Source organism: Sycon ciliatum, chromosome 12 (genome assembly GCF_964019385.1).
Source record: "Sycon ciliatum chromosome 12, ocSycCili1.1, whole genome shotgun sequence".
Taxonomy (NCBI): Eukaryota; Metazoa; Porifera; class Calcarea; order Leucosolenida; family Sycettidae; genus Sycon; species Sycon ciliatum.
In genome coordinates this window covers 26,726,762-26,752,799 of record NC_088654.1, presented here as the reverse complement: position 1 = coordinate 26,752,799, position 26,038 = coordinate 26,726,762, and the positions used below count along the sequence as shown (strand labels likewise).

The following is a 26,038-nucleotide window of genomic DNA, read 5'->3' as shown; positions in this document are numbered from 1 at the left end:
GACTCGCCATACTGGGCCAAGATGCTCTTGAAGACATTATCTATCAAATAACACCGAAAAATCCTTGTTAGCCAACATGTGTCAAGGCATGTATTTTAGAGGTCGATTTTTTGAATTGGCCCCAGTACTATATGGTGCATATCAAAACACATGCGGAATAGTATGGCTGGGGTGTGTCCCCAGCAACCGTCGTAGATAGTGTTCATCCATGGGGAAATGTAGCAAACGCCTCAACCATTCCAAATTCATCCATAAAAGGTATTTCTGAACGCATTTTGTCCATAATATGATTGTTTTGGCCTCATTTTCTTTAGAATATTTGAATTATATGCTGGCTTTATTCCAATATTACCTTTGTCCCTCAATATGCCATATATGCGGAAATATGCGCAACCATATTTGGTCGAGGCCTTTTTTTATTGATCGTAGTAATACGTGAAACTCAGAGTTGTAACAAAGCTTTCAATCTCTCTCTCTTGTTCTTGTGTACAAGGCTCTGCCCTACATGGGCATTGAGCAGTCTTCGGACAGTGAAGCAAACCACTTGACTACAAATAATAACAATGATAAATCCGGTGACGTTGGCCTGAGCCAGCTTTCTCCCCAAAAATTACGTCACCAGATTTAGCGCTGAATTTGTTTATGCTTACTAGTATGGCCCTAAGGCTATATCTTGATAACAGGGGCGTGGGAGGGGTTTTGGAAGGGTGCTTATGCATCGATGGATCCTGATTTTTTTATTACGGTTTTGCACGTTTCGGGTGGACCGCGCTTTTCGAAAAATGGTACGGCCATGGTCGTACCAGTCGTAGCGGGTGCTATCATAAGCATACTGGCAATTACTGCTGGGTAGATCCGAGTATCAGTTCAAGTGTCTGATGATTGCCTAGCGCCGCATGAAGCTCAGAGTTCAAGTGGAAGATATGTGGGCGCCGCGCTACCCCGCACATCAGCTCTCAATACGTGCTACAGCTGGGAGTATAGTAGCTGTAAACGTACCCGTGGCACCATAACTACATTCTTCGCGTTGAGAAAGGTTAGCTCTGCTGTCTGTATTTCTTTGACTTTTGTAGAACACGCACAGGTAATTTTGTGTCTATATGTATGTCACAGTTTATTGTAGCGTACAGGCCACTAATAATACAGTCAAGTTACAACGCCATTCTTTAGGAAAGGAAACCGTGGAAATTTGAGGCAATAGTAGAAGGAGGAAAAGGCCACACGTGTTGTTCAATTGGAGATTTTGAGTATTCCAAGATTGCGGAAGACAAGTGCCGCTACCTGTATGTACATTAAATTTCTATTACTGGTTAAATTTTCGTCTGATGATCGATTCAGTTCGTGAAACTCAGAGTTACGAAACAGCAACTGCTCGTGCCTCTGTCTGTGCATGTACAGGTTTATGAAGGATAGGCTGGACGTTCTTGGACACTGGAAGAACTGAAGGACTGCTGAACAGCTGCAGTGAGTATGTTCTGTTTGTTATCTCTTTGACTAGGAAGTTCTAATTTCTTTTCCAACTGGCTGTAACAGTGTGCTTCAGCTGAGTGAGTACTAGTGTCACAATACACACTTAGCGAGATCCACTAGAAATATCTTAGATGGAAAGGTGTACCTAAAACTCACTACAAGTACGATAAGTCGCTCTGCCAACGACGTCTTCAGGACGTTTGATGGCATTTTGATATCAGCTTTACTGCCTTGTACTAGCTGGGGGACGTGTGGGCGTACATTGCAGTAATGTCTGGCGCCGCATAATGTAGAATCAAGCTCATCAAGCTCAGTACATGACACTGTGTGGGCGTACACCAAGCTCAGTATACAAATGTATCCACTGTACACTGTGACTCAACTGTGCATAGACTGTAATGAATGCTCGGATTACGGGTGGAGGTCTGCTTGTCTTGTTCGCAGCTAGAAGTTTCCTTTACTGCTGACAAGTTAGTTTCTCGTCTTTTTCGCAGGCAGAGGGTATTCATGAGATATGCAGTTGAAGACACCAATGCAGCAGTACTTATGCTTGATTCAACTGTTGGTAAAACACACACCTGGCAGTATGGGCCAGCCTGCTTTGTCGGATACCACCAGCCATGCATCGACTAGGCGCAAGGCGCGAACTGATGGTGTGCTGGTGGTGGTGAGAAGGAGAGCTATGTGCTAGAATAACTGCCCTCACACGCTCTCTAGGCTGCAATGTAAGATATGTATTTACCGCCATACTGCCACTGTGCCAGGTGTGACTAGCATTTGAATCAACTAGAGTTTTCATATTACTCATATTGCTGTCTTGTTCGCATGTAGACGTTTATTCCTATACTGCTGACAGGTTTCTCGTCTTGTTCGAAGGTAGATTATTCATTATTACTCTTATTACTCTCTTATTCGCAGTTAAGGGGGCAGCCTGGTCGTAAAATCCCTGAAAATCGAATTTGTAAATTCATATCGAGTGCTACATCAGTTGAAAGAGCATGAACAGCTGCATAATCTCTGAAAATCTTGTCCCGATCTGACCAGCCGTTCAAGAGTTATGGCCGAAAAATGTGCCCTTGTAAGGAAAGATTTTTTTGTTGCGCGCTGTCATTTGTTGGCAGCACTGTATTTGAATGTGAGCAGACCGTGCGCAACTTGTCGTATCATGGAAACACGCGAAAGTGTGCAGTATTGTGCTCCAAGTCCAAAATATCACGTTTTTGAGCCACGTATTGGGCTGCACGGCGGCAGGACTTTTGCCAGCACCCTCGTGACGTTGCAGATATGTGGCTTGATTATTGTAGTTGACGTTGATTTAGTGACTTTGGCAAGTTTCAGTCGTGTCAATAAGTCAGGTAGGATTCAGTACTAGGCAGTAGCGGAACATGAGTGTTAGTCTTTGCCGGTTTCTGAGGGTATCCTGGATTTGTGTGCAGCGCTGTGGAAATGGCTTGCTGTGGACGTCCCAGCACTGGATATTGTATCAAAGGTACGACCTCGTAGCACGTGCTAAACCTAAAAAAATTCAAAAATTGACTTGGGTCTGTGGGAGTCTGTGAGAGAACGCCCACTCGTTCCGTTGTGACAGATTGCAGGGCCACGTTGAGGGGCCCTACCCCACTACCCATCGCTGCTTCTGGACTTGTTTTAGGTTTGGGTCCCGCGCACGGACAGAATGGGCACGAAAATGTGAAAAAATTTGTAAATGCATTTGTTTGGCTCCTGGGTGGCTCGCACACCGCGGCACTATGCCGGAAATTTGAGTTTTTCCGGCCCGGAAAGCCTGTCAGTGATGCGCAAGAACTTGTAAATCATGTCCTGAGGGCTAGCATAGTGGCAGGAGTGTGTGGTCAAAATTTCACTCAAATCCATTGAGAAACACCAAAGTTACGGTCAATTGAATGCCATATGAAATTTATGGGTAGGCCGCCCCCTTATTAAAGAATACAAAAAAGAATACAGTCATAAAGAATACATAACACAAGAGAGAGAGATTGGAAGCATTGTTACAACTCTGAGTTGTAACAAAGCTTCCAATCTCTCTCTTGTGTACAATGCTCCGCCCTAAATGATTATTTTATTCCCGTAGCTATGCAGAAGACGTTACTTCAGTAACGTCTGGCGCTAGCCAGGGTCCACACAGCTTTAATTTGGTGTTTGTTTGTGTGTTTGTTTGTTTGTGTCACGCCTGGCGCTATCCCGTATCTGTCCCGTACTGTACGGTACCAGCAAAGACAGCTGGCCACAATATTTTTGTTTGTTTGTGCGATCGACATGTCTGGCGCTATCCCGTACCTGTCCCGTACCATCAAGAGTACGGTACCATGAAGGGAATAGCCAGGGTCCACACAGCTTTAATTCCCGTAGCTATGCAGAAGACGTTACTTCAGTAACGTCTGGCGCTAGCCAGGGTCCACACAGCTTTAATTTGGTGTTTGTTTGTTTGTTTGTTTGTTTGTGTCACGCCTGGCGCTATCCCGTATCTGTCCCGTACTGTACCGTACCAGCAAAGACAGCTGGCCACAATATACTTCAAAGTATTTGTTTGTTTGTGCTATCGACATGCCTGGCGCTATCCCGTACCTGTCCCGTACCATCAAGAGTACGGTACCATCAAGAGAATGAGTATATATGCGAAGTGTATCGGGGGAATGCATTCAGTGCAGTAACATTTTGTGTGGATTTGTGTGCGAGGCCGAGATCCCACTAGCAGGCTGGCTGGGCCGCCTGTCGACCAGCCCGGGAATCGCATGTAGGCGGATAGCATAATAATTATAACGTTTATACAGTCATGTAGATGTATAGCAGGGAGTCATATTATGTAAACGACTCCCTGCTGTATGGGGAGATTTTCTGGAAAGAAATACGAAGTAGGGAGACGAGTAAATGCAATCAGAATGGATGTTAGTTGCCCTCAGTATAATAATAAGAAGAAGATAAACGCCCGTGATCGGCAGAGTCAGCGCCGGTCCCAGGAAACGTCAGAACAGACATCTCGTTGACTCCAGAACGCCCGTGATCGGCAGAGTCAGCGCCGGTCCCATAGCTATGCAGAAGACGTTACTTCAGTATCTCATTGAAACGTTTTTGCAATACAATGATGTAGCTAATCAAAGGAAAAAGCATTTCCATCAGTTCTAACAACATGCACGAGGAGCTAGGCAACAAAGCATAGCGCAGGGCCCTGAGCTTTCAAGCTCTCTCGTTTATTTTATTACGGAGCATGAGCAAATCGAATTTTCGATTTGATTATTCGAATGGCAAAAAGAAAATCAGAGAGAAAATTCGAATGAAAAAGAGGTTCAGCATGTAGCGCAGTCCAGTATTTTCGAATCGAGTTTTTTTAGCTTGAGCAGTTGAGGACTGGCGTTTGAGATGTGCAATGAACGGAGTTGCTGTTGTTTCTCATTGCCTTTGGGGATGACGCGAAGCGGCGGATGCTTCATCCGATTCAGGCTATTGGCGATAGGATCTCTCTTGGAGACCCCTTGAAAAGGCGGATCTCGGCCGAGCTCCTCCGCTATCCCTTGCATATCAGGAGACCCGCGGACGAATAGCTGAGGGTGGGCCCTACACTGCCTCAGCAGAATGAGATCCATGGTAAGGTCGACCCTCGAATATTTGGCACACTTTGAGTTGCCCTCTCCCTGGGGGGAACTCACCATAGACGCAGATGCCGAGACAACGCCAGCAGGGCTACTGCACAACTGGGAGCAGGAGGCATTCCGGAGCTGGTAGTTGGTGACAAAGCCATGATTCCAGGATACTTGAAATGAAACAAAATGCACACTTGATAAAACTTTTCACAGTTCGAGAGAGAGGAAAGCGTCAAGATTGACAAGAAGTCCGGTTCGACTGTGCCTTGTGCACTGACATGTGCAACTACGAGTAGTACTCCCTGGTAAGAACTAGTAGCTACATGCGCAACTAGAATGAGTACTCGTAGTCGTAGTGCGCCGTGTACTAGAGCACGCGCGGAGCATTCGAAAAGTATTCGAAAAGTATTTTCTGTTTGCGGGCATTTTTCAGTCGAACAAAGCCCTAGTTTCGACTGATTGAGTGCTTTTCGTGACGATTCTCGAATTTCACTCGAATATTCGATTTGCTGATGCTCCGTATTATTTATTTATTACAACATCTCAAGACTCGGTGGAAACACCGGCCAATGTTAAGAGAGTGGGTGATTGCCAACCACGGCGATCAATAAAAATAAGGGGAGGGAAAAAGAAAGAGTAGCAAAATGAACAGCAACAACAACTCCGTAAAGAAAGATAAACAGTTTCCTCTGAGACAAAATGCGATAATACTCATAAAAAGGACACACTTCAGGCTCATTACAAACATCCGTATTATTTATTTATAACAACATCTCAAGACTCGGTGGAAACACCGGCCAATGTTAAGAGAGTGGGTGATTGCCAACCACGGCGATCAATAAAAATAAGGGGAGGGAAAAAGAAAGAGTAGCAAAATGAACAGCAACAACAACTCCGTAAAGAAAGATAATGTCAAATAAAAACAGTGAAAAACACAGAGACGCAAAGGACATGTGGATAATACACAGAGACGCAAAGAACATGTGGATAATACACAGAGACGCAAAGGACATGTGGATAATACACAGAGACGCAAAGGACATGTGGATAATACACAGAGACGCAAAGGACATGTGATTATTATTGAGCACTCTTCGGACAGTGAAGCAAACCACATGACTACGTAAAGAATTCATTACTAAAACAATACATAAAGAACTTAGAAGTTGCGACTTCGGCGGTAATAGTCATGAAGTTGATTGTTCCAACTAGGAACACACGCTTCTTGCCGAACTTGACACTTGACTGACTCACGACTGCCATCTAGAGCACACGAGGAGCACGTCGCACCTTCCACTTGGCAAACCTGCAAGAAAGCACCACTCCCTGCTCAATACACAGTGTTTCGGGGAATTCACCCCTCATCAGTTGAGCTTGAGTAGGCTGAGGAAGATTGTGCCTGAAAAGCACCACTCTGAAAAAGTAAAAAATTACATTGACATGTACATTGGTGTGCCGAGTAGTATCATCCTCGATTACCCATCCAACCAAGACGTTATCAGGTCCCAGACGCCGAGATCGCACGCCGAATGTGAAGTGCATCTAGCCTTGAACCTGTTGCACAAGGCACACACATATGACAAAAATGACATCCACTCCGATTATTTCGAGAGGCCAATCATAACAGAACACAGAAATAAAACCACGGGCTCAACAAACTACTACATGTAAACGCAAAGGAAAGTAGTTAAAATAATCCATGAAGTGCTATTTTAATTCCAGGGCTGACTGCAGTGTGGCGTCGTGGCCCGATACCCGCTGAGCATAGACACAAACTCCATTTGGCAGGGGCAAGACATACTATTTTGGAATAAAGTCATAAAGTACAGCATTCCAATGACATAACGGACACCTCGTGCAAATGCGTGGTCTGTTCATCCGGCCAACTCTGCCACGCATGAGAGTGTGTGCATGTACGCGCCCGCAAGCGCGCGTGTGCACACACACCATGTATTTGGTGCGTATGGCGTACCTGTTGGGGAGATATGAAGATGGAATCATTATCATGATGGTACATGTACATACATGTACAGTGTATGTTTGAGTGTAAAGTAAATTATATTTTATTACACATTTCTTCGACACAACTTACTCCACATCTTCGCATTTCTCATATCCATCCACCTACACTCCGTCTCAGTTGAGGAAAAACTCTCCCAGGTACAGGTATACACTAGTCACCACAGCCATGTGATGACATTGGGATGGGTCCCAAGCACGATTGCACTCTCCAGTTACAATTTATTTGTCCAGATTATCTGTGAAGACAAAATGCAATGCATAGCGGCAATCGATGGATGAAGAGAGAGTTTGTAAATACACATATCTTTCCACTTGTTCAGGAGCTTACCTTTTGGAGCTCACATCCTTTACACGATCTCTTATGCTGTCTTGCACCTTGGCTTTGTTGACCATGGATACGCCATCCCAGAAGACATTCTACAGGAGCTACTAATGCAGAGCGTTTCTCACGCTCGATCTCGGCGTTCTACCTCGTCACGCCAATAAAATCCTCCGTGACACTGGCTACAGTCATAAGAGACGCCTCAGTAAGGTAATGAGCACGACAACACCGTCGAGATCAAGGACAAAGAGAAAACCAAACACTCACTGAAAACAGCAAAGAAGAAACGAAGAAATGTACACGATTCCTATAATGTTGCCACTGACAACTGGTTCGGTGGAGACGACGCTACTTTTGTTTGTCCCCAGTGGGATCGTTGCTATGCGTATCGAAGGTACTGTGACGTCATCACTTAACAGCCCCATAGCGGCAATGAAGAAGCCCACAAGCACACATGACGATTTTGTAATCGACATTACATAATAATATTTTATTTACATCGTATACTGAAGTGCACAATCCAGCAGAGAACGTACATGTAAGTGGGTCTAACTCCCCCGCGACCACTGGACATCATGATTGTTTCAAAGCGGAATACACCCTGTGTCGAGCGTGGCTGTGACCAATGGGACAAGCTCGCCTGTATTTCAGCAGCTGTACATAAACCACAGTCAAGCCTAATGTTCTTTCAGTTGGACCTTGTTTTCTTGTGGAGCTGTACGGTGCGCTCATCTCGGCTAGATTGAAGAAGAAGATAAGAAGGTTTGTGAAGTAGCCGCGTCTAGAGCAATAAATAAATAACTACCAGTGGTAGACAAGCTGCTCGGGATCGAATCGATCGTATCGGAGGTGCCAGGGGATCGCTTCCGAGAAGAAACTCAAAACACATCGGTAAGATTGGATTTTACAGCTTATCAGCTACTGCAGTGCTATCAGTGTCATTTCCTTTCTTGTCACAGTAACACCGAAACGCACAGGTGCATTGATTAAAAACCTGACGGAAACGCAAGCGGGATCTCAACGACATCCAATCAATTTTCCTATTTCATCGCTGGCATACAAGTTTCGGGTCTTGTTCATGGGCAAGAATACTTTCTACATTGAATACAGGCTTATTGTCTTGTTCGCAGCTAGAGGTTTTCACATAGTACTCTTTTCTTGACTTAATACTGGTATATTTGTCTTGTTTACAGGTGCATTGATCAAAAGCCTGACGGAAACTCAACCGGCACCTCAACGACATCCAACTTTCCAAGCAGAACTTCAGGAAAGAACGAAGGTGAGAGTCTGAAGCGAGAATGTCGACCGCAGCAAAGGTTGTGCAGAATCACGGGGCGACCTCGCCTTGTGAAGTGGTGATGGACGTGATGGTCAATTGCGATTCACCACCATCACTGGAGGCGCAATTGCCAGCAAGCAGTGAAGGAGGAGTAGCTCCGGCACTAACGGCGCAGACTGTCGGTGATAGGCTGTTGCACTGGAAAGGCATCATCAAGCAGAATAGACATTGTTCGTACTATGCCGTCGGACAAGCCCTCCATTCCATTCTATACGACGAGCATCTTCTAAGCACTAGCTGTTTTCACGCGTGGACGAAAACTGAGGTTGGCCTGTCACGAAGCAACGCCTATGAGTATATTCGCGGGTACAAGATAGCACGAATGATCCGCAGTCAAGACCCCAACATGTTAGTTCCGACGGCTTTGTCGCATTTCCGAGTGTTCAACAATATTTCTTTGGAAGACAATGCAGTGAAGGTGTTTCAGCTCTGGAAAGCAATTCTGGAATCAACACCACCAGAGAACATACATCAATTGACAGCAAAGGAGATCCTGGCCAAGGGCAAATCTATACTCTACAACGGCACCAGCAATGCGGACACCATGCCAAAGCATCATCTCCATGGTGATGACTTTGAAATGCAGGAGAGCCTACCTTCCTCTGCTTTGTCCCAGGTGGCTAGCAGTAACAAGAGCAGGCAGCCAGTTTGGGAACATGAGCGCAGATCCGTTGGTTACTCTCAAGCCCAGCAACATGATATCGACTGTGAGGCGCATGGTGACGTCGATTACAATGGTGCCTACAGATACACTGATGACGACGCCGATGAGCAACCAATGTTCGAGACCAACAGTCGGACGACACACGCAGGTCAAGCAAAGCGCCGCAATCACCCAAGCCGACATCGCAATCACCCAAGCAGACATCGCAATCACCCAAGCAGACATGTGATGAGTACCAGTGGTAACAATGGCCACGGCATGGTCAATGACCAGCAACACGGCCAACAGTGTGAACGGCATGTAAACGGTGACATTGCTGTTCGTTCACCAGACGACGCGCTACCACCACTACCACCACTACCAGCACTGATTCCAATATCCATCACACCAGGACAACTGGCTGTTCGTTCACCAGACGACGCGCTACCACCACTACCACCACTACCAGCACTGATTCCAATATCCATCACACCAGGACAACTGGCTGGTATTGCCAGGCGATTGGTTAGGCCTGGTTTTGATGTGTCCGTGTGCCCAGCGGAGACAAGCGACGAGGAGTGTGTCATCGATGCAGCAACAACGCACATGTCCCATGGATACAGTAAACCATGGAGAGGAACAGTTTGGGGAAACTTCTCCGGACCCCGATTTGACGACCATGACGAACTGGCAGTCTACGTTGGTGCAGCAATGGATAGGTTCAACGATGGAGAGTATGACTCGGGAGTGTTCGTTGTGAATGTGGCATTCTTCTCCAGCTTCTTCCCCAAGCTACTCCAATACCCGCACTGCTTTCTTCGGAAGCCACTAGAGGCTCACTTGCCAGGTGATAGTACCAATGATGATGCCATCACCCACCACCAAGTCATTGTTGCCTACTTTGGAAGCGATGTGAGCCAGTTTGTTCAGGTCATGACCAACCATGGCTACATTCCTGGTGTCAATAGCTGGTGTCCTTTCTAATCATTCCTATAGAAATAAAAATTATGCAGTGTAGTGGACATACGGTATCATTGCTACTTCTTGTATTGCTACTGTTCTATCCTCTTGATGTAACGACAGAGCTGAGCCTGTGAACGTTTTTGTTTTTTTCACGGCGTTTTCTCTTGTTCTGAGCAACTCCATTGAACCTGCCATCGTGGTCTTTGTTTTTCCTCTTGGTAGTTAAAGGTGCCCGCCCACCCTGGTTTCATGGGGGTCTTCCGCTGTTCTTCTTGATATTCTATGCCAATGTGTGTGGCTTATGATTATGACATACACTGGACATTACATACCATTTCTTGCTGTCTCTATTCTTGGGTCCGACTGGCAGCGGGGCAGGAATTATTGAAATAGAAAGGTTTTTTGGCCGAAAGGCGTGTTTTTCCTCTAGCCCGGTTGAGCGGTCGCGGCTAGGAATGTAGGGAGCCATTGTTTTTCAGGCGCTCCCCTGCTGCCCAGTCACCCATGCTCACCACTGGCCATGCTGTTCCACTTGATTTAACGGCCTTTTCTCCCGCTTGCTGGCTGTTCTTTGATGGATTTAGATGTTTTTCGGCTATTTATCTATTACATTGTATGTGGCTGCGAGTGTAGTTTTTTGCTTCTTCTCATTTCTGAAAACCACTACGGTGGTGAGTGTGATTGCTCTGGTAGACCACTACCCCATGTACTGAACAGTTGCTTTGTGAGTGAAAAATGAAAGTTACTATTCTTGCACTGGACATATAATCGGATCCACCCGTACTAGCCTGTGTGCGTCTTGCTCAACTCGTTATCACTTTGGACATGTCACATGTAACCCTTTCCCAAAGGTAGACCATGTAGTAGTGGTATTCTATAACCCAATGCAACCAGGCAGGCACAGTGGGTTGGTCAAAGACCATGATTGAGATACGAGAGGTACCTGGTTCAAGTCCTGCCTGGGAGCGGTTTTTCCAGCCGTGCTGCTACCCACAGTCAACTGGGAACTTGTGGCCAGGCACAAGGGGTACATGGATGCAGCTAATGGGGTCGTTTTCGGCACTTGTGCCAGTGGTTGTGAGACTTGCCCACTCACCCCCACCGTAAGGCGCTGCATCTGCCGCTAGGGTTTATTGGGTGTTAGCCGCCGTCGTGAGTTCCCTTCGGGAACGGATACGATAATTTACTTACTTAATGCTACAGTCACGCTGGCAACTGAAATCCGACCACCTGAGCGGTGGATGCACATTACTAGTATCGATATCAGATTATTATTCTGTTTCCTAGTTTCACCATCCCGTGTTGGGTCTTTGCGATGTGAGCGCACCGCTCAGGGGTCGGATTTCAGTTGCCAGCAGTGTAGTATTATAGAACCGGGTTCAACACGCATAATTATGGTTCAGATGGTCCCAACGGACCGGGGCTCTACCAACCCTGGATGGTTGTAGCTCTAGTAAGGTCACTGTTTGCGAACACAGTGTCCTCCACCTTGTTTCATGCTGTCAAACTAACATCATCATGTAACCGTGTACTTAAAACTCGCTACATGGACTAGATCATGGACATGGAAGTGCATTGCCAGCTCACACCGAGCAAATGAGTACACTGTAACCAGTTCAACGCCGCACTAAACACACTCCCTGTTACCAGTGCAGGTTTTGTTATGAAACCTCATGATTTGCACACAAGACTAGAAACCAATCGGCTATACGCGTTGGTACAAGATGGTCCCAACGGACAAATACAAAATTTAATAATAATACACAAGAGAGAGATTGGATGCTTTGTTACAACTCTGAGTTTCAAGTATTACTACGATCATCAGGGAACCCCCCTGCCTGATGATCTTAGTAATACGTGAAACATAGAGTTGTAACAAAGCTTCCAATCTCTCTCTTGGGTACAAGGCTCTGCCCTACATGGGTATTGAGCACTCTTCGGACAATGAAGCAAACCACTTGACTACAAATAATAATAATGATAAATCCGGTGACGTTGGCCTGAGCCAGCTTTTTCCCCAAAATTTACGTCACCAGATTTAGCCCTGACTTTGTTTATGCTTACTAGTATGGCCCTAAGGCTATGTGTTGATAACAGGGGCGTAGGAGGGGTTTTGGAAGGGTGCTTATGCGTCAATGGATCCTGATTTTTTTTATTACGGTTTTGCACGTTTCGGGCGGACCACGCTTTTCGAAAAGTGGTACGACCATGGTCGTACCAGTCGTAGCGGGTGCTATCATAAGCATACTGCTGGGTAGATCCGAGTATCAGTTCAAGTGTCTGATGATTGCCTAGCGCCGCATGAAGCTCAGAGTTCAAGTTGAAGATATGTGGGCGCCGCGCTCCCCCCCCCCCCCCCGGCCCCCCGCACATCAGCTCTCAATACGTGCTACAGCTGGGAGTATAGTAGCTGTAAACGTACCCGTGACACCATAACTACATTCTTCGCGTTGAGAAAGGTTAGCTCTGCTGTATGTATTTATTTGACTTTTGTAGAAGACGCACAGGTAATTTTGTGTCTATATGTATGTAACAGCGTATTGTAGCGTACAGGCCACTAATAGTACAGTCAAGTTACAACGCTATTCTTTAGGAAAGGAAACCGTGGAAATTTGAGGCAATACTAGAAGGAGAAAAAGGCCACACGTGTTGTTCAATTGGAGATTTTGAGTATTCCAAGATTGCGGAAGACAAGTGCCGCTACCTGTATGTACATTAAATTTCTATTACTGGTTAAATTTTCGTCTGATGATCGATTCAGTTCGTGAAACTCAGAGTTACGAAACAGCAACTGCTCGTGCCTCTGTCTGTGCATGTACAGGTTTATGAAGGATAGGCTGGACGTTCTTGGACACTGGAAGAACTGAAGGACTGCTGAACAGCTGCAGTGAGTATGTTCTGTTTGTTATCTCTTTGACTAGGAAGTTCTAATTTCTTTTCCAACTGGCTGTAACAGTGTGCTTCAGCTGAGTGAGTACTAGTGTCACAATACACACTTAGCGAGATCCACTAGAAATATCTTAGATGGAAAGGTGTACCTAAAACTCACTACAAGTACGATAAGTCGCTCTGCCAACGACGTCTTCAGGACGTTTGATGGCATTTTGATATCAGCTTTACTGCCTTGTACTAGCTGGGGGACGTGTGGGCGTACATTGCAGTAATGTCTGGCGCCGCATAATGTAGAATCAAGCTCATCAAGCTCAGTACATGACACTGTGTGGGCGTACACCAAGCTCAGTATACAAATGTATCCACTGTACACTGTGACTCAACTGTGCATAGACTGTAATGCATGCTCGGATTACGGGTGGAGGTCTGCTTGTCTTGTTCGCAGCTAGAAGTTTCCTTTACTGCTGACAAGTTAGTTTCTCGTCTTTTTCGCAGGCAGAGGGTATTCATGAGATATGCAGTTGAAGACACCAATGCAGCAGTACTTATGCTTGATTCAACTGTCGGTAAAACACACACCTGGCAGTATGGGCCAGCCTGCTTTGTCGGATACCACCAGCCATGCATCGACTAGGCGCAAGGCGCGAACTGATGGTGTGCTGGTGGTGGTGAGAAGGAGAGCTATGTGCTAGAATAACTGCCCTCACACGCTCTCTAGGCTGCAATGTAAGATATGTATTTACCGCCATACTGCCACTGTGCCAGGTGTGACCACCATTTGAATCAACTAGAGTTTTCATATTACTCATATTACTGTCTTGTTCGCATGTAGACGTTTATTCCTATACTGCTGACAGGTTTCTCGTCTTGTTCGAAGGTAGATTATTCATTATTACTCTTATTACTCTCTTATTCGCAGTTAAGGGGGCAGCCTGGTCGTAAAATCCCTGAAAATCGAATTTGTAAATTCATATCGAGTGCTACATCAGTTGAAAGAGCATGAACAGCTGCATAATCTCTGAAAATCTTGTCCCGATCTGACCAGCCGTTCAAGAGTTATGACCGAAAAATGTGCCCTTGTAAGGACAGATTTTTTTGTTGCGCGCTGTCATTTGTTGGCAGCACTGTATTTGAATGTGAGCAGACCGTGCGCAACTTGTCGTATCATGGAAACACGCGAAAGTGTGCAGTATTGTGCTCCAAGTCCAAAATATCACGTTTTTGAGCCACGTATTGGGCTGCACGGCGGCAGGACTTTTGCCAGCACCCTCGTGACGTTGCAGATATGTGGCTTGATTATTGTAGTTGACGTTGATTTAGTGACTTTGGCAAGTTTCAGTCGTGTCAATAAGTCAGGTAGGATTCAGTACTAGGCAGTAGCGGAACATGAGTGTTAGTCTTTGCCGGTTTCTGAGGGTATCCTGGATTTGTGTGCAGCGCTGTGGAAATGGCTTGCTGTGGACGTCCCAGCACTGGATATTGTATCAAAGGTACGACCTCGTAGCACGTGCTAAACCTAAAAAAATTCAAAAATTGACTTGGGTCTGTGGGAGTCTGTGAGAGAACGCCCACTCGTTCCGTTGTGACAGATTGCAGGGCCACGTTGAGGGGCCCTACCCCACCACCCATGGCTGCTTCTGGACTTGTTTTAGGTTTGGGTCCCGCGCACGGACAGAATGGGCACGAAAATGTGAAAAAAATTGTAAATGCATTTGTTTGGCTCCTGGGTGGCTCGCACACCGCGGCACTATGCCGGAAATTTGAGTTTTTCCGGCCCGGAAAGCCTGTCAGTGATGCGCAAGAACTTGTAAATCATGTCCTGAGGGCTAGCATAGTGGCAGGAGTGTGTGGTCAAAATTTCACTCAAATCCATTGAGAAACACCAAAGTTACGGTCAATTGAATGCCATATGAAATTTATGGGTAGGCCGCCCCCTTATTAAAGAATACAAAAAGAATACAGTCATAAAGAATACATAACACAAGAGAGAGAGATTGGAAGCATTGTTACAACTCTGAGTTGTAACAAAGCTTCCAATCTCTCTCTTGTGTACAATGCTCCGCCCTAAATGATTATTTTATTTATTTTATTACGGAGCATGAGCAAATCGAATTTTCGATTTGATTATTCGAATGGCAAAAAGAAAATCAGAGAGAAAATTCGAATGAAAAAGAGGTTCAGCATGTAGCGCAGTCCAGTATTTTCGAATCGAGTTTTTTTAGCTTGAGCAGTTGAGGACTGGCGTTTGAGATGTGCAATGAACGGAGTTGCTGTTGTTTCTCATTGCCTTTGGGGATGACGCGAAGCGGCGGATGCTTCATCCGATTCAGGCTATTGGCGATAGGATCTCTCTTGGAGACCCCTTGAAAAGGCGGATCTCGGCCGAGCTCCTCCGCTATCCCTTGCATATCAGGAGACCCGCGGACGAATAGCTGAGGGTGGGCCCTACACTGCCTCAGCAGAATGAGATCCATGGTAAGGTCGACCCTCGAATATTTGGCACACTTTGAGTTGCCCTCTCCCTGGGGGGAACTCACCATAGACGCAGATGCCGAGACAACGCCAGCAGGGCTACTGCAGTACTGGGAGCAGGAGGCATACCGGAGCTGGTAGTTGGTGACAAAGCCATGATTCCAGGATACTTGAAATGAAACAAAATGCACACTTGATAAAACTTTTCACAGTTCGAGAGAGAGGAAAGCGTCAAGATTGACAAGAAGTCCGGTTCGACTGTGCCTTGTGCACTGACATGTGCAACTACGAGTAGTACTCCCTGGTAAGAACTAGTAGCTACATGCGCAACTAGAATGAGTACTCGTAGTCGTAGTGCGCCGTGTACTAGAGCACGCGCGGAGCATTCGAAAAGTATTCGAAAAGTATTTTCTGTTTGCGGGCATTTTTCAGTCGAACAAAGCCCTAGTTTCGACTGATTGAGTGCTTTTCGTGACGATTCTCGAATTTCACTCGAATATTCGATTTGCTGATGCTCCGTATTATTTATTTATTACAACATCTCAAGACTCGGTGGAAACACCGGCCAATGTTAAGAGAGTGGGTGATTGCCAACCACGGCGATCAATAAAAATAAGGGGAGGGAAAAAGAAAGAGTAGCAAAATGAACAGCAACAACAACTCCGTAAAGAAAGATAATGTCAAATAAAAACAGTGAAAAACACAGAGACGCAAAGGACATGTGGATAATACACAGAGACGCAAAGAACATGTGGATAATACACAGAGACGCAAAGGACATGTGGATAATACACAGAGACGCAAAGGACATGTGGATAATACACAGAGACGCAAAGGACATGTGATTATTATTGAGCACTCTTCGGACAGTGAAGCAAACCACATGACTACGTAAAGAATTCATTACTAAAACAATACATAAAGAACTTAGAAGTTGCGACTTCGGCGGTAATAGTCATGAAGTTGATTGTTCCAACTAGGAACACACGCTTCTTGCCGAACTTGACACTTGACTGACTCACGACTGCCATCCAGAGCACACGAGGAGCACGTCGCACCTTCCACTTGGCAAACCTGCAAGAAAGCACCACTCCCTGCTCAATACACAGTGTTTCGGGGAATTCACCCCTCATCAGTTGAGCTTGAGTAGGCTGAGGAAGATTGTGCCTGAAAAGCATCACTCTGAAAAAGTAAAAAATTACATTGACATGTACATTGGTGTGCCGAGTAGTATCATCCTCGATTACCCATCCAACCAAGACGTTATCAGGTCCCAGACGCCGAGATCGCACGCCGAATGTGAAGTGCATCTAGCCTTGAACCTGTTGCACAAGGCACACACATATGACAAAAATGACATCCACTCCGATTATTTCCAGAGGCCAATCATAACAGAACACAGAAATAAAACCACGGGCTCAACAAACTACTACATGTAAACGCAAAGGAAAGTAGTTAAAATAATCCATGAAGTGCTATTTTAATTCCAGGGCTGACTGCAGTGTGGCGTCGTGGCCCGATACCCGCTGAGCATAGACACAAACTCCATTTGGCAGGGGCAAGACATACTATTTTGGAATAAAGTCATAAAGTACAGCATTCCAATGACATAACGGACACCTCGTGAAAATGCGTGGTCTGTTCATCCGGCCAACTCTGCCACGCATGAGAGTGTGTGCATGTACGCGCCCGCAAGCGCGCGTGTGCACACACACCATGTATTTGGTGCGTATGGCGTACCTGTTGGGGAGATATGAAGATGGAATCATTATCATGATGGTACATGTACATACATGTACAGTGTATGTTTGAGTGTAAAGTAAATTATATTTTATTACACATTTCTTCGACAAAACTTACTCCACATCTTCGCATTTCTCATAATCCATCCACCTACACTCCGTCTCAGTTGAGGAAAAACTCTCCCAGGTACAGGTATACACTAGTCACCACAGCCATGTGATGACATTGGGATGGGTCCCAAGCACGATTGCACTCTCCAGTTACAATTTATTTGTCCAGATTATCTGTGAAGACAAGATGCAATGCATAGCGGCAATCGATGGATGAAGAGAGAGTTTGTAAATACACATATCTTTCCACTTGTTCAGGAGCTTACCTTTTGGAGTTCACATCGTTTACACGATCTCTTATGCTGTCTTGCACCTTGGCTTTGTTGACCATGGATACGCCATCCCAGAAGACATTCTACAGGAGCTACTAATGCAGAGCGTTTCTCACGCTCGATCTCGGCGTTCTACCTCGTCACGCCAATAAAATCCTCCGTGACACTGGCTACAGTCATAAGAGACGCCTCAGTAAGGTAATGAGCACGACAACACCGTCGAGATCAAGGACAAAGAGAAAACCAAACACTCACTGAAAACAGCAAAGAAGAAACGAAGAAATGTACACGATTCCTATAATGTTGCCACTGACAACTGGTTCGGTGGAGACGACGCTACTTTTGTTTGTCCCCAGTGGGATCGTTGCTATGCGTATCGAAGGTACTGTGACGTCATCACTTAACAGCCCCATAGCGGCAATGAAGAAGCCCACAAGCACACATGACGATTTTGTAATCGACCTTACATAATAATATTTTATTTACATCGTATACTGAAGTGCACAATCCAGCAGAGAACGTACATGTAAGTGGGTCTAACTCCCCCGCGACCACTGGACATCATGATTGTTTCAAAGCGGAATACACCCTGTGTCGAGCGTGGCTGTGACCAATGGGACAAGCTCGCCTGTATTTCAGCAGCTGTACATAAACGACAGTCAAGCCTAATGTTCTTTCAGTTGGACCTTGTTTTCTTGTGGAGCTGTACGGTGCGCTCATCTCGGCTAGATTGAAGAAGAAGATAAGAAGGTTTGTGAAGTAGCCGCGTCTAGAGCAATAAATAAATAACTACCAGTGGTAGACAAGCTGCTCGGGATCGAATCGATCGTATCGGAGGTGCCAGGGGATCGCTTCCGAGAAGAAACTCAAAACACATCGGTAAGATTGGATTTTACAGCTTATCAGCTACTGCAGTGCTATCAGTGTCATTTCCTTTCTTGTCACAGTAACACCGAAACGCACAGGTGCATTGATTAAAAACCTGACGGAAACGCAAGCGGGATCTCAACGACATCCAATCGACCCGCAAATTGCGTGGGCTAAGGAGTATTCAAACCGTGAGCGCAAGAAGCTGGCAGAGAGAGTTGAAGCTGCCCGCAGAGGAAGCCACTGAGTAAGTACTCGTTGAAAACTGTCCACATTCTATGAACCCAGCCCATCTATTGCTCTATTTGTATATACCGTTTTCTTCTGTAAATTATCTCCTCCTGAACACTCATGCCGCTGAACCCTCTTGCCAAACCCTTCTCCCCTAGGAATCCTGCCACTCCGCATGCACAGTCACCCTCAGTACACCCTCCACCTACCCAGACCGCAGCGCCTCTCAAGATCGGCGCCATAAACATATGTAGCCTACGGTACAAGCGTGCAGAAGTAGCTGCCCTCATCCGCGACCGCAGCTACGATGTCTTGGGTATCTCGGAGACGTGGCTGAGTCCCGAAATTGCAGACGGAGAACTTAGTATCCATGGTTACAATTTACACCGTAATGACAGGCACGGCCGGATGGGTGGTGGGGTCTGCTTTTATTACCACCAAGACCTTCCTATTCGAGCCCGTTCTGACCTTCATTCCGACAAGATCGAGTCTGCTTGGTTGGAAATAAAAGGTCCACTTGGCTGCCACTTGATTGGTTGTATCTACCGTCCCCCCGGGGAATCAGTATCTTACTGGACAGACCTAGAAGCGGTGATCCTGCGTGCCAAGCTGCAATCGGCCTCCATTACAATGGTTGGTGACTTCAACGTCAACATGGACCCAAAACAGCCTGGTCCCCAGCATCACTATCTCAGTGACCTCTGTGCCGCCTATGGCCTCAAGAACATCGTTAGAGAACCCACTCGTGAAACTCCCCGCTGTCCGAATGGTACTATAATTGATCTCATTCTGGCTGACCCTACCCATGCAACTGTAGCTACTGTCGTACCTCTTGATATCAGTGATCACAGTGCCGTGGAGTGCAATATCCAGGTCGATGTTCCCCGCACTACACGGCAGGCCCCAAGGCACATGCGAAGAATCCATAAGATAGACAGTACCGCGTTCCGTCATGATATCTGTGAGGCCAACCTACATGACTTTTCTGACTTCAATGATGTAAATATCATGTGGAGAGAATGGCATGCCAAGTTTATGCACGTTATGGATAAGCATGCCCCCCTATGTAACTCAAAGCCTCCCAGACAGTCCACACCACGGTGGGTAGACGCAGAACTACACAGGCTAATGCAGCGAAAACGTCGCATTCATAAACGTTGGAGACAGGACAAAACGAATGGAAATCTTCACACTGAGTTCAAACGAGCACGTAGCATTGCTCGGAACGCTTCTCGGCAAAAGAAAAATGCGTACTTCGCCACCCAGTGCAAAGAGAATGCTGGTAACCCAAGAAAGTCCTGGGAAATTCTCAATGCCGTGACAGGGCGCTCACGGTGCCGTCAAGATCCGTGCTGCGACGTCCATGAGATCAGCAACACGTTCCACTCTATTGTTACAGACACAAACCGACCCGACCATCTCGGCGTTCCGTATGGCCCCAACGGGCCTGTCTCCCTAACCGAGTTCTCCCCTGTAACTCCATCGGACGTTCAACGTCTCCTTCAGCAGGTAGATGCTCGCAAAGCTACGGGAAGTGACGGCATACCGGGTTCGCTATTGCGGCAGTGTTCCGATTTATTGGCATACTCTTTAGCAGTACTGTTTTGCACTTCCCTCCGTACTGGCACGGTTCCTTTGGCGTTCAAGCTGGCGACCGTTGTACCGCTTTACAAGACCGGGGACCCATCAGTCCCCACCAATTATCGCCCTGTTTCCCTCCTTCCAGTTGTCTCAAAGCTGTTGGAGAGAGTGGTGCAGCGTCAGCTAGTTCGCCATCTAGACTTGAGTAATGCCCTACCTGATTCTCAGTTTGCTTTCAGGAAGAAGTGCTCCACTGAGGATGCCCTCTGTGTTCTCACGGACAGCTTGCAGAAGGCGAAGGACAGTGGTCTGGTAACTGGGCTGTGCCTCCTCGACATGTCCAAGGCTTTTGACAAAGTCCGGCATGGTATCCTCATCCAAGACCTTTTTGACGTTGGTATCTCTGGTGTCGCCCTGAAGTGGTTCGCGAATTACCTGACAGATCGCAGGCAGCAAGTTACAGTCGCTTCGGCCACAAGTCGTGCTCTTGACTGCACCTGTGGTGTGCCCCAAGGCTCCGTCTTGGGGCCTGTTCTCTTTAACGTCTACACCCGTGATGTGAAATCGGTCTCATCGCCAATACCCAGCGTGCAATTCGCAGACGACATTGCTCTGTATGATTCAAAAGCTTCCGCTGGGGAAGTCTCCAAATCCGTCTCTTCAGCTGTCACTGATCTCGCCATATGGCTTAAGTCACGCGGCCTAATTTTAAACGCCTCCAAAAGCCAGGTAATGACTATCTCACCGCAACATGCCGGGCCTGAGGTCTCTATCGTGTGCTGCGATACCTCTCTACCGATAGTGAAGTCTGCGCGGTATCTTGGTGTCTTTCTTGACAACCGCCTGAGTTGGGATGTACACGTCAGCGCCATAGTGACCAAAGTTGCGAGGAAGATAGGCGCCTTGTGGCGAGCCCGTCGATGCCTCTCCCGCAGCTCGCGCAAGGTATATGTAAAGGCTATTGTCATGCCGGATATGATATATGGTGCCTGCAGCTTCTCTGCAGCCCTCCGCGTGACCCAACTTCAGCGTCTGCTAGCCATGCAAAACCGGGCGATCCGATGCATTGATGGCAGCCCGCCATGTTCCGCGATGCAGCCCCTCCTGGCTGCCAACTCGATTTACCGCGTCACTGAACTTTTCAAACAAAAGCTCCTGATCTTCATCTGGCGTTGTCTAAATGACTCCACTAGCCTTGCTCTAGCCCAGCTTCTCAAACCAGCAGCATGCAGCGGCAGAAGTACGCGCCATCAGCATGCCAATGGTCTGCTCAGCCAGCCAGCTCGCAGTCGGTGTGGCCAAACGAGATTCGCCACCGCAGGAGCATTGCTGTGGAACAGTTTGCCTAGAGAGGTGCGCACCGTATCCAGATTGCAAGATTTTAAGCTAGCCTGCCTTCCTTATGTATGCCTGAAATAGGTTGTGTTTCGTCAGGTTCTGACATGTTCCTTTCTTCTCAGTATTCTCGCTCGCATAGTACTCCACTTCTATGATAATATTGCCTATGCTGTTGCTCATTAGGATTTTGGCAAATTCTATCCTTCGCTTTCATATAACTGGGCCAGGAACCCGTTTGAACTTGCGAAGTAAAATAAAATCAATCAAAATCAATCAATTTTCCTATTTCATCGCTGGCATACAAGTTTCGGGTCTTGTTCATGGGCAAGAATACTTTCTACATTGAATACAGGCTTATTGTCTTGTTCGCAGCTAGAGGTTTTCACATAGTACTCTTTTCTTGACTTAATACTGGTATATTTGTCTTGTTTACAGGTGCATTGATCAAAAGCCTGACGGAAACTCAACCGGCACCTCAACGACATCCAACTTTCCAAGCAGAACTTCAGGAAAGAACGAAGGTGAGAGTCTGAAGCGAGAATGTCGACCGCAGCAAAGGTTGTGCAGAATCACGGGGCGACCTCGCCTTGTGAAGTGGTGATGGACGTGATGGTCAATTGCGATTCACCACCATCACTGGAGGCGCAATTGCCAGCAAGCAGTGAAGGAGTAGCTCCGGCACTAACGGCGCAGACTGTCGGTGATAGGCTGTTGCACTGGAAAGGCATCATCAAGCAGAATAGACATTGTTCGTACTATGCCGTCGAACAAGCCCTCCATTCCATTCTATACGACGAGCATCTTCTAAGCACTAGCTGTTTTCACGCGTGGACGAAAACTGAGGTTGGCCTGTCACGAAGCAACGCCTATGAGTATATTCGCGGGTACAAGATAGCACGAATGATCCGCAGTCAAGACCCCAACATGTTAGTTCCGACGGCTTTGTCGCATTTCCGAGTGTTCAACAATATTTCTTTGGAAGACAATGCAGTGAAGGTGTTTCAGCTCTGGAAAGCAATTCTGGAATCAACACCACCAGAGAACATACATCAATTGACAGCAAAGGAGATCCTGGCCAAGGGCAAATCTATACTCTGCAACGGCACCAGCAATGCGGACACCATGCCAAAGCATCATCTCCATGGTGATGACTTTGAAATGCAGGAGAGCCTACCTTCCTCTGCTTTGTCCCAGGTGGCTAGCGGTAACAAGAGTAGGCAGCCAGTTTGGGAACATGAGCGCAGATCCGTTGGTTACTCTCAAGCCCAGCAACATGATATCGACTGTGAGGCGCATGGTGACGTCGATTACAATGGTGCCTACAGATACACTGATGACGACGCCGATGAGCAACCAATGTTCGAGACCAACAGTCGGACGACACACGCAGGTCAAGCAAAGCGCCGCAATCACCCAAGCAGACATCGCAATCACCCAAGCAGACATCGCAATCACCCAAGCAGACATGTGATGAGTACCAGTGGTAACAATGGCCACGGCATGGTCAATGACCAGCAACACGGCCAACAGTGTGAACAGCATGTAAACGGTGACATTGCTGTTCGTTCACCAGACGACGCGCTACCACCACTACCACCACTACCAGCACTGATTCCAATATCCATCACACCAGGACAACTGGCTGGTATTGCCAGGCGATTGGTTAGGCCTGGTTTTGATGTGTCCGTGTGCCCAGCGGAGACAAGCGACGAGGAGTGTGTCATCGATGCAGAAACAACGCACATGTCCCATGGATACATGAAACCATGGAGAGGAACAGTTTGGGGAAACTTCTCCGGACCCCGCTTTGACGACCATGACGAACTGGCAGTCTATGTTGGTGCAGCAATGGATAGGTTCAACGATGGAGAGTATGACTCGGGAGTGTTCGTTGTGAATGTGGCATTCTTCTCCAGCTTCTTCCCCAAGCTACTCAAATACCCGCACTGCTTTCTTCGGAAGCCACTAGAGGCTCACTTGCCAGGTGATAGTACCAATGATGATGCCATCACCCACCACCAAGTCATTGTTGCCTACTTTGGAAGCGATGTGAGCCAGTTTGTTCAGTTCATGACCAACCATGGCTACATTCCTGGTGTCAATAGCTGGTGTCCTTTCTAATCATTCCTATAGAAATAAAAATTATGCAGTGTAGTGGACATACGGTATCATTGCTACTTCTTGTATTGCTACTGTTCTATCCTCTTGATGTAACGACAGAGCTGAGCCTGTGAACGTTTTTGTTTTTTCACGGCGTTTTCTCTTGTTCTGAGCAACTCCATTGAACCTGCCATCGTGGTCTTTGTTTTTCCTCTTGGTAGTTAAAGGTGCCCGCCCACCCTGGTTTCATGGGGGTCTTCCGCTGTTATTCTTGATATTCTATGCCAATGTGTGTGGCTTATGATTATGACATACACTGGACATTACATACCATTTCTTGCTGTCTCTATTCTTGGGTCCGACTGGCAGCGGGGCAGGAATTATTGAAATAGAAAGGTTTTTTGGCCGAAAGGCGTGTTTTTCCTCTAGCCCGGTTGAGCGGTCGCGGCTAGGAATGTAGGGAGTCATTGTTTTTCAGGCGCTCCCCTGCTGCCCAGTCACCCATGCTCACCACTGGCCATGCTGTTCCACTTGATTTAACGGCCTTTTCTCCCGCTTGCTGGCTGTTCTTTGATGGATTTAGATGTTTTTCGGCTATTTATCTATTACATTGTATGTGGCTGCGAGTGTAGTTTTTTGCTTCTACTCATTTCTGGAAAACCACTACGGTGGTGAGTGTGATTGCTCTGGTAGACCACTACCCCATGTACTGAACAGTTGGTTTGTGAGTGAAAAATATGGAAAGTTACTATTCTTGCACTGGACATATAATCGGATCCACCCGTACTAGCCTGTGTGCGTCTTGCTCAACTCGTTATCACTTTGGAGATGTCACATGTAACCCTTTCCCAAAGGTAGACCATGTAGTAGTGGTATTCTATAACCCAATGCAACCAGCCAGGCACAGTGGGTTGGTCAAAGACCATGATTGAGATACGAGAGGTACCTGGTTCAAGTCCTGCCTGGGAGCGGTTTTTCCAGCCGTGCTGCTACCCACAGTCAACTGGGAACTTGTGGCCAGGCACAAGGGGTACATGGATGCAGCTAATGGGGTCGTTTTCGGCACTTGTGCCAGTGGTTGTGAGACTTGCCCACTCACCCCCACGGTAAGGCGCTGCATCTGCCGCTAGGGTTTATCGGGTGTTAGCGGCCGTCGTGAGTTCCCTTCGGGAACGGATACGATAATTTACTTACTTAATGCTACAGTCACGCTGGCAACTGAAATCCGACCACCTGAGCGGTGGATGCACATTACTAGTATCGATATCAGATTATTATTCTGTTTCCTAGTTTCACCATCCCGTGTTGGGTCTTTGCGATGTGAACGCACCGCTCAGGGGTCGGATTTCAGTTGCCAGCAGTGTAGTATTATAGAACCGGGTTCAACACGCATAATTATGGTTCAGATGGTCCCAACGGACCGGGGCTCTACCAACCCTGGATGGTTGTAGCTCTAGTAAGGTCACTGTTTGCGAACACAGTGTCCTCCACCTTGTTTCATGCTGTCAAACTAACATCATCATGTAACCGTGTACTTAAAACTCGCTACATGGACTAGATCATGGACATGGAAGTGCATTGCCAGCTCACACCGAGCAAATGAGTACACTGTAACCAGTTCACCGCCGCACTAAACACACTCCCTGTTACCAGCACAGGTTTTGCTATGAAATCTCATGATTTGCACACAAGACTAGAAACCAATCGGCTATACGCGTTGGTACAAGATGGTCCCAACGGACAAATACAAAATTTAATAATAATACACAAGAGAGAGATTGGATGCTTTGTTACAACTCTGAGTTTCAAGTATTACTACGATCATCAGGGAACCCCACTGCCTGATGATCGTAGTTAGGCCTCGACCAAATATTCTAAAAAAAAAGAGCATATTATACTCGTCGCATATCAGGGAAAACGTCCATAATAGTGCCAAAGGCTTAGCAAGATATGCCAAAATATGCCAAAAAATGCTCGACATAAGCAGAAAGTGTAGATCATTTCAGTAAAATTAGAACCTTGGAATATTCATTTGCTTCACGGCTATCATGCTTATGGTGCATATCAAAAACACATG

The 26,038-nt window shown here is 46.7% G+C and overlaps 2 protein-coding genes and 1 long non-coding RNA gene across 9 annotated transcripts; 2 read left to right on the top strand and 1 right to left on the bottom strand.

Annotated features, from left to right (window-relative positions):
* Window positions 1-1,020: 1,020 nt before the first annotated feature.
* LOC135828778 (uncharacterized) lies at window positions 1,021-11,050 on the top strand. Of its 4 annotated transcripts, none has more exons than XM_065341205.1 (3): window positions 1,021-1,036; window positions 1,399-1,468; window positions 8,604-11,050. In XM_065341205.1, the coding sequence occupies exon 3, from the start codon at window positions 8,709-8,711 to the stop codon at window positions 10,374-10,376; it is 1,668 nt and encodes a 555-aa protein (XP_065197277.1). In that variant the 5' UTR covers window positions 1,021-1,036; window positions 1,399-1,468; window positions 8,604-8,708; the 3' UTR covers window positions 10,377-11,050. The 4 variants fall into 4 exon arrangements, with proteins under 4 accessions (XP_065197277.1, XP_065197280.1, XP_065197276.1 ...); XM_065341208.1 differs by having other exon boundaries at window positions 1,025-1,036; window positions 1,399-1,464; XM_065341204.1 differs by lacking the exons at window positions 1,021-1,036; window positions 1,399-1,468 and adding an exon at window positions 8,093-8,301.
* Window positions 11,051-12,798: 1,748 nt separating this feature from the next.
* On the top strand, window positions 12,799-24,670 carry LOC135828779 (uncharacterized). Of its 4 annotated transcripts, none has more exons than XM_065341210.1 (3): window positions 12,799-12,814; window positions 13,177-13,246; window positions 22,297-24,670. In XM_065341210.1, the coding sequence occupies exon 3, from the start codon at window positions 22,402-22,404 to the stop codon at window positions 23,980-23,982; it is 1,581 nt and encodes a 526-aa protein (XP_065197282.1). In that variant the 5' UTR covers window positions 12,799-12,814; window positions 13,177-13,246; window positions 22,297-22,401; the 3' UTR covers window positions 23,983-24,670. The 4 variants fall into 4 exon arrangements, with proteins under 4 accessions (XP_065197282.1, XP_065197284.1, XP_065197283.1 ...); XM_065341212.1 differs by having other exon boundaries at window positions 12,803-12,814; window positions 13,177-13,242; XM_065341211.1 differs by having other exon boundaries at window positions 12,810-13,061; window positions 13,177-13,242.
* On the bottom strand, window positions 16,240-18,275 carry LOC135828625 (uncharacterized). The gene is made up of 3 exons (XR_010555731.1): window positions 17,839-18,275; window positions 17,580-17,746; window positions 16,240-17,041 (listed from the first exon to the last, which is right to left on the bottom strand). It is a non-coding gene; the product is annotated as an uncharacterized LOC135828625 (long non-coding RNA).
* Window positions 24,671-26,038: the final 1,368 nt, after the last annotated feature.

Excerpts from the sequence above, each read along its gene's own strand:
- LOC135828779 (XM_065341210.1), top strand. The coding sequence starts at position 22,402 with ATGTCGACCGCAGCAAAGGTTGTGCAGAATCACGGGGCGACCTCGCCT.
- LOC135828778 (XM_065341205.1), top strand. The coding sequence starts at position 8,709 with ATGTCGACCGCAGCAAAGGTTGTGCAGAATCACGGGGCGACCTCGCCT.